The sequence below is a fragment of the Pempheris klunzingeri genome, unplaced genomic scaffold (genome assembly GCF_042242105.1).
Source record: "Pempheris klunzingeri isolate RE-2024b unplaced genomic scaffold, fPemKlu1.hap1 Scaffold_50, whole genome shotgun sequence".
NCBI classification, from domain to species: domain Eukaryota; kingdom Metazoa; phylum Chordata; class Actinopteri; order Acropomatiformes; family Pempheridae; genus Pempheris; species Pempheris klunzingeri.
In genome coordinates this window covers 212,501-220,282 of record NW_027254954.1, presented here as the reverse complement: position 1 = coordinate 220,282, position 7,782 = coordinate 212,501, and the positions used below count along the sequence as shown (strand labels likewise).

General features: G+C 48.6%; 2 protein-coding genes across 2 annotated transcripts in view; both read right to left on the bottom strand.

Moving 5' to 3' along the window:
• Positions 1–8: 8 nt before the first annotated feature.
• Positions 9–1,172, bottom strand: ndufa2 (NADH:ubiquinone oxidoreductase subunit A2). The gene is made up of 3 exons (XM_070856052.1): positions 1,037–1,172; positions 562–668; positions 9–166 (listed from the first exon to the last, which is right to left on the bottom strand). The coding sequence occupies exons 1-3, from the start codon at positions 1,138–1,140 to the stop codon at positions 75–77; spliced, it is 303 nt and encodes a 100-aa protein (XP_070712153.1). The 5' UTR covers positions 1,141–1,172; the 3' UTR covers positions 9–74.
• A 1,532-nt stretch (positions 1,173–2,704) lies between these two features.
• LOC139224721 (A disintegrin and metalloproteinase with thrombospondin motifs 2-like) overlaps positions 2,705–7,782 on the bottom strand; it is a 30,601-nt gene continuing 25,523 nt past the window's right edge. The window contains exons 18-27 of the mRNA XM_070856018.1: positions 6,452–6,575; positions 6,169–6,249; positions 5,920–6,083; positions 5,678–5,837; positions 5,461–5,593; positions 5,019–5,235; positions 4,740–4,869; positions 4,565–4,639; positions 4,124–4,280; positions 2,705–3,794 (exon numbers count right to left, since the gene is read on the bottom strand). Coding sequence (XP_070712119.1) covers positions 3,008–3,794; positions 4,124–4,280; positions 4,565–4,639; positions 4,740–4,869; positions 5,019–5,235; positions 5,461–5,593; positions 5,678–5,837; positions 5,920–6,083; positions 6,169–6,249; positions 6,452–6,575 — 2,028 coding nt within the window. The 3' untranslated portion in view covers positions 2,705–3,007. The remainder of the gene's footprint in view (positions 3,795–4,123; positions 4,281–4,564; positions 4,640–4,739; positions 4,870–5,018; positions 5,236–5,460; positions 5,594–5,677; positions 5,838–5,919; positions 6,084–6,168; positions 6,250–6,451; positions 6,576–7,782) is intronic.

The following is a 7,782-nucleotide window of genomic DNA, read 5'->3' as shown; positions in this document are numbered from 1 at the left end:
CACCAGAGTTACATTAGTAACACCACCTTTATTCACATCAACACATAATACAGGAGGAGGGGGGGGGGGGGGGGTCACAGCCTGGTCTGGACCAACGTCTGCAGGGATGCGGCCACCTGGTCAGCTGACATGTTGTCCACTGAGACGCTGCTCTCCTTACCGAAGTCTGCACACACAGCACACACACCTTCATCAACATTGTTACCATCACCTTCATCATATTAGACACCAACGCACTGCTAAAGATGACCTGGGTCAGTCACACTGGGACACTGGAGCGCTCTCTCTGTAGGTTTAAACCTGCTGAACTGTGTGGGAGCACTGAAAGCAGCTGAAGTGGACTAAGTCTGATCATTTGATGTGTTGGAATTGAAACTGAAAACAGTGAAAGCAGGTGAAGCGTCAGATGAAGCATTTGTATTAAACAGTGAAGCGTTGGGACTTGAAGTGGAACCGTTCTGTGACTGTAGTTCTCTGAGGTGAAGTTTGGACCTGCTGGGCTTCCGTCTGCGTGTCTGTTGACGTGAACGTGTGAAATGCTCCTTTATGTGGTCGGCTCACCGTGTCTGGCCCAGATCCGGGCCGGGACTCCAGAACACTCTCGAATCAAGATCGGGAAGTCCGGGTTGGACTTCTTCAGACTCACATAGTGCTGCTCCACAAAGTCCCTACAACACACACACACACACACACACACACACACACACACACACACACACACACACACACAGAGTTAATATTGGTCATGATAATAACGTCCTGCTCGTCCCTCTGAGCTCATGAGAAGACCTTTGACCTCTGCAGCCTTTAATGGAACCAGTTTCCACATCACTCTTTGCCACCAGCAGTCACTCCGTTAGTGAATAAACTGGTGATTTGTTCAGTCTGCTCTGGTCACAGTTACATGCTAACAGCTAACAGCTAACTGTTACTTCAGGTTATCCTTTGAGATGCTAAGCTAGCAGGCAGGCAGCTAGTCGTTAATAATAGCTCCGGTGTGTGAGGTACCGGCCGGTCCCGCCTCCCCGGAGCTCACCTGGCCCCCTTGCTGGCCGCGGAGGTCTGGCAGAGGTGGACGCGGATCTCTCGGAGGTTTTTCCCCAAAGTGGAACCGATGCTCCGGACTGCGGCGGCCGCCATCTTGGCTTGTTCGTACTAGTGTCAAGGACAGAGAGAGGGTCTCTGTGCCCGGAGCTTATCCTGCCAGGCAGCAGAGAGCGCTGTGCCCCGAGTCTGTCCTCACAGGCACAGACCAGGACCAGGACCAGGACCAGGACCAGGACCAGGTTCTGTACTGGCGGTTCATTATGCGTTACTGTTCAGTTTTATTACATCTTAGTGAAGATGCTTCACTTTGTACTCCGTGTGTCACTTAAAAACCCAGTAAAGTATAAATACAGGATACTTGTTACTAATGATGATCCAGTTTATCCAGAGAGCGTCAGAGTGATCGACCCTGGAAGGATCCAGTCTGAGCGCGTTTACTGCTCATACTTCATTTAACTGGAGATACAATCAATACATAGATCATAATGATAGATTTTAAAATGCTCTAAAGCTATAAACATGAAAACTGTTCTGATAACCAATGAATCAGTTTATCGATTAGATTGATTAGAGTGTTTTTAGCTCGTCTGTCTGTTTGTACTGTGATTATTGGTTATTGATCAGTTCTGCCACTGACTAAACAGCTAATCAATGATTATTATTGAAAACTGAGGACGACAAAATAAAGAGTGAAGAATAATCTGCTTCATGAACACTTTGTATTTGCCAATAAAGTAAAAATCAAACTTAACATCTGAGTGTAAAATCAATTATTAGTTATTGATAATCAATCTGACAATCTGAATCAATCACTGACTGATGGAGGCAGCAGCTCTAAAATCCCTGTTTTAGTGAATGTAGTCTGGTGTGTGTGCTGTTTGTGGTTAAACCAAAAGGATCTTCCAGGTCTCTCTCTGTAGGGATCCTTTCCATGATGCTGTCACACACTTAGAATAACACTCTGAGCCTGGCAGTGGATCAAACAAGCTCTTCTAGTGGACCTACTGTGATCAGGTGCAGTTGTCCCAAAGGATCACGTTGCAGCCATTGCAGCCCGTTTGGTGTCTGCTGGCTGAGGTGATCTACTGGACCAGTTCCAACACTGTCACTACCTACCAGTCACTCAGACACCAGGATGAGGACACAGAGGATCATGGGTATCGATTCATTTGATAAAAGCTCTTCTTTTCCGTGACAGTCACAGATGTAAAAATGGTCTCTAAAATGCCTCCACTGGGGATTTACCTCAACGCCACCATCAGCTGAGTCCACTGATCCACTGAAACACTAAACAGCTGAAGCCTGAGTGTGTTAGAACCCTCTGATTTTATTCACACTCTGTGACAGCTCGGTGTGTTTGACTGGATCTAACACTGTAAAACTGTCTGTACACACCTCGACTTTGTGGGTTTGTTCTTCTTTAAGTTTAAATTTAGACAAGACGATTCATACGGACAAAAACCAAAGAATAAAAGCAACAGCTCTCTGTTTAACAGGTTAGAATTAGGGTTTTTAGTCTGGATGATTTCCTCGTTAAAACAGAGAAATGTCGTCAAGTCAAGTCAGTGTGAAGCTGAATCACTGTGAACATGTGCATTTACTTAAATGTTGAACTGTTCCTTTAAGGGTCAACAGGTGAGTCGTGATGACATCATCATCTGGATAAGACTTTGCTTTATTTAGTAACAGGATTAGTTGGTACAAATGTCATGAAGGTGAAAACCAGAAAAACGGAAGCAAATATTTCCACGTCCTGGTCCCAGTGAACCCTTGGGCTCAGCTCTGGACTTCAGGACCAGCTAACGTTGCTTTATGGCGAACATGAATGTAATACAGAGTCGAGAGAGCGGGGGCTCTGCAGTCTGTCTCTGTTTCTCGTTAAGAGTTTATTAGCATTAGCACAAAGTTAGCAAGCTGAACATGCGGCATCGTGAGCGAAGGACGAACCTGAAACCTGGTTTCATAACCCGGCCAGTTTCCTGCCAGTCGTGCCCTCCCTACTCCTGCTGGATCTCCTCAGGAGATCCTGACGGCGTTTCTCGTTCAGAAGCTGCTGGATGCGTTTGTTTTGTGTTCGCTCGCGGAACGGTGGCATCCGTGGCACAAAGTAGTTCTGCTGCCCCCTGGCGACGTCACCGTCCAATCCCACGATCCGATAAAGGACCTCGTCCACTGAGTTGTTCTCCTTCTTAGGGAGCGGGAAGAAAGACGTCGACTGCGATGATGTTGGCGTCGGCCCGGCCTGAAGGCTCCAGTCCCCCGATGTTCTGTTGGGCGATGATGTGGCGGAGATGATGTCACCTGGATCAGCTGACGCCGTGGTGGGAAACTCTGGGACAGCAGACGTCTTGAGTGGTGCCGGTGTTGGACTTTGACCCTCAGCAGTTACTACAGGAACTATGACAGGGGGCATTATGGGAGTGGCAGTTTTCCTCCTGAATAAATGTGGTGGAGCAGTTTTTCTCGGACGCCTCGTAGTTGTAGTCGCAGCAGTGGTGGTGGTGGTGATGGTAGTTGGAATGATAGCCGGAGGGTCAGCGGGAATATGAGGATCCTCGTAGGACGAATACTCATCGTAATCGTTGTAGTCCACATACACGAAATCACTGCTGCTCCTGCTGGTGGGGGGCAGAGTTACAGTGAAGCTGGGAGGTGGAGTGCTGCTGATGTCACTGCTGATGTCACTGCTGTCAGACCAGGAGGAGGCTCGTGGCGAAGTCATCGTCTCCGTGGTTACAATCAACAAACTAAAAGTCAAAAACAAAACAATCGGTAATGTCAGATCAGGAAGTTTAAAATGTTTTTTATTACATGGAAGATTTGTCACTAACTAAAATTAATTAACTAAATTAAAATTCAAAGTTGAAACTTGGAGAAAACATCCAAAAGTTAAACTGTCAAAACTGCTTCATGAGGACGGTGAGAACGCGTTTTATTAGCTTTGATTGACAGTTCTTTTCAATATCAGCGTCCTAAACATAATCCTCTTGTTCTGTGACTCTGATGTTTCACATTGGAGGGAATGAGAGGATTTCACCAAACCAAACCCTGACCTCCCTCCAGCCGTCACTCTGACCTGCTGTTGCCGGTTGGCGGGTTTGTGCTGCTGAGGTTGTCAGAGTTTCCCTCGCTGCACGACTTGCAGCACATCTGCCGGTATCCAGCGATGGAGCAGTACCGATTCAACACCTCCATCCGACAAAACACTGAGCGGTCACCACGGCAACGCTGCCCTGGAGACAGAGCAAGAGGACAGGTGACCAGTCGTCATCTGTTTAGGTTCATTCAGCGAGTTGTGTGAAGACTTTACAGTTGTTTATGCGCAGAGAACACCTCATCGTCTCCACCTGGCGTTACCTGTGTCAGAAAACCTTTCACTACATTGGTCAGATATATTTTCTTAGATCAGATCATTTACGCCTGTTTTTCCTGATCAGATCCTGCGTCATCTCAAACGTCAAAAAAACCTGAATAACGAGGAGAAGGAAGAGGAGGAGGAAGAGTAGGAGTGTTTTACTGGAGGAGATCTTTGGTGCTGGGAACTCTGGGTTGGACCTGGACAGCCACTGAATGAAGGAGTTCTTCTGGTCGCCTGCAGGAGGAGACAAGCACAGTCAGCTACACACAGACGACAACTCCCAGCATCCCTCCCTGTCTGACAAATGTGTGGTACATGATTGGCTGATGCCTACCGCTACATGGCGGGGCATAGCAGGTGCGAGATATGATTGGTTGAGGCTGGCTGCAGTTTTGGGCTGAACCTCCGGGACTTGAACACGCAACCTGACGCTCTTGAGTCCCGTTTCCACACGACACTGAACACTACAAACAGAAAGAAGTCGATCAGACTCTGATGTTCAGGTCCTAAACCGATCAGATATTGATCTGGGGTCTTATTTGACAAACAAGACTGAAGGAAGGTATAGGTAGTCCAGAGAGTCAAAGTCAGATAACTTTGTGACTTTGTGTACCGGGGTCCAGGGTCCAGATCTCCAGGAAGCAGGGCAGGGGATACGGTTGCAGGTTCGTTTCCCCTCCGGTCGGTCCTCGCCACAGAGCTTGCTGTGCACTGAACGCTGCTGCTGATGCTGACTCATGCTGGACGTCTGCTGGCAGCTCACCCAGCGACGCTGCCACCCCGTCTGACCACAGGAGGCACTGCAGTCCTCCCACTCCCCGGTCGTCCAGCTGGGGCGGCAGAAACAGCAAGATTTCATACAATACACTGTGATCGATGTTCAGTTCTGGTGCCTCATTCATCTGGAGCAGGAAGAGGTTGTTTCTGGCTGCCTAAACTGACAGCGTCGCCTGAACCAGCAATCAGCCAAAATCTGAACATGGTGAGACATGTATCAGCTGCATGTTACCATGGCGACCTGTTGTATGGTACCGTGGCGACCTGTTGTGCGTTACCTTGGCGAGTTGCAGGCGTTGCTGTTGCAGTTGCGACTGATGGCTCTCGGTTTGTTGATGTTGGAGCAGAACATCCTGTGAACCATTTTCCCATCAGCCTTCCTCCTGCAGCCAAACCTTGTGTACTGTTTCCCTGGTAACCAGACGACATTGTAAGCTACCGTGCAGCTGTTACCCTGGTAACTAAATCACCCTGCTGACTACCCAACTTGCATACCTCCTCCGCAGTGTTTGGAGCAGTGCGACCACTTCTTCAGCGCCCACTCGTAGAAGATGGAGTCCTCTTGCACCAGGTTGGACTCCAGTGAGGACCGGAGACGATCCTGGATGATGTACTTGTAGGACACCGTCACCTTGGATTCGCCATGGGAGCGGACCTGACCGACAGAAACAGAGGCAGGCTGTGATTTTTCTGTCAGAATGTGAGCCTGTTGGATTTTACCGCGCTCACTGACTGACCATGAGTAGGACTCTGTATTTCAGCGGCCCTGTGGTCTGGACCAACTCCTGCTCCTCTGTGTTGCTGTAGTCCCATGCCACACCTTTCTCGATCACCACTCGGGTTTCTGGGAGCTCGTCTTCGTTATTGAGGAAGAGGTGACCTGTCTCCTGGTTCTTCACCGCTGGAGCAGGAAAAACAAGGTTTTACTCAAAATGACGACGTTGTGTTGAACAAAAGCAGCTCCTCCTGCTGCTCCCTCCTCTTACCCAGGATGTGAGGAGTTCCCTTGAACTCCTGGACCAGCAGGTGTCGGGCTCCTTTGGGGATCTCCAGGATCTTCAGGTAACCTGGGCCATGGGAACGACAATCTTTAACTGATCAGAAATGAACGCTCCAAGAATAACTTAGCGGCCCGTCCCCATCACCGGGAACCTGTTTACTTCTACAGAACCTCCATCTGTCTGAATCTGTCTGAAAGAGGCTTTGACCTGACTGGAACCAAAACAGAACCAGAACCAAGAGTGGAACTGGTTTGAGGGTTTAACAGACCTTGTTTCTTGGTGCTGCGGGTGAAGTTTCCTTTGATGATCTTACAGCTGGAGTTATCTCCTCCACAGATGCCACAGCGATCCTCCTGCTGGTCTGAAGCGATCTGACCGTCACAGCCCACATGCTGCGAGAGACAGGAAGGCGTACTGTGTACTGATAGTATGATGGTGATCGTGATCTACCCAAGACTACGAAAGAAGTGGACGTCATCGTGATGTCACCTGTTGGTTTGTGGACCGCTGTTTTGAAGCCTTTGGTTTGGCTTTACATCGTGGTTTTTGGAACCATAAGTGATTTTTGTGCCACAAAGACCTCCTCTGATTGGTCTGGTTTAGTCAGGACCCTCCTCTGATTGGTCAGTGAGCAGGTAGCCCCCCCCCTAAAGCTCTGCCCCCCCTCTTCCTGGTGTATCTTCCTCTAAATGGACCATCATTGACTACATGAACGTCCTGCTGTGCTGAAGAAGACAGTAAACTAGAGACTGAGAGCAGAAACTGTTCACTGAGCTGATAAATCAGGAGAGAAGTCGGCTCATTTCCTCATTGACTTCCATCCAATCAGACTTCTGTTTGGAGCCGGTGGAGTCGCCCCCTGCTGGACACTAGAGAGGAAGCAGCTTTAAGGCTCTTCAGCATCGGCTTCACTGTTCAGCCCCAGAGGACACCGACACTCTTTACACAGACTGATACCGACCAATCAGAGGACGCTTCTTTATAGACTGATACCGACCAATCAGAGGACGCTTCTTTATAGACTGATACCGACCAATCAGAGGACGCTTCTTTATAGACTGATACCGACCAATCAGAGGACGCTTCTTTATAGACTGATACCGACCAATCAGAGGACGCTTCTTTACAGACTGATACCGACCAATCAGAGGACGCTTCTTTATACAGACTGATACCGACCAATCAGAGGACGCTTCTTTATAGACTGATACCGACCAATCAGAGGACGCTTCTTTATAGACTGATACCGACCAATCAGAGGACGCTTCTTTACAGACTGATACCGACCAATCAGAGGACGCTTCTTTACAGACTGATACCGACCAATCAGAGGACGCTTCTTTATACAGACTGATACCGACCAATCAGAGGACGCTTCTTTATACAGACTGATACCGACCAATCAGAGGACGCTTCTTTACAGACTGATACCGACCAATCAGAGGACGCTTCTTTATACAGACTGATACCGACCAATCAGAGGACGCTTCTTTATAGACTGATACCGACCAATCAGAGGACGCTTCTTTATACAGACTGATACCGACCAATCAGAGGACGCTTCTTTACACAGACTGATACCGACCAATCAGAGGACGC

Excerpts from the sequence above, each read along its gene's own strand:
- ndufa2 (XM_070856052.1), bottom strand. The coding sequence starts at position 1,140 with ATGGCGGCCGCCGCAGTCCGGAGCATCGGTTCCACTTTGGGGAAAAAC. Across the intron at positions 669-1,036 it reads GCGGCCAGCAAGGGGGCCAG|GGACTTTGTGGAGCAGCACT; the intron begins GTGAGCTCCGGG and ends TGTGTGTTGTAG. Across the intron at positions 167-561 it reads CCGGATCTGGGCCAGACACG|ACTTCGGTAAGGAGAGCAGC; the intron begins GTGAGCCGACCA and ends CTGTGTGTGCAG.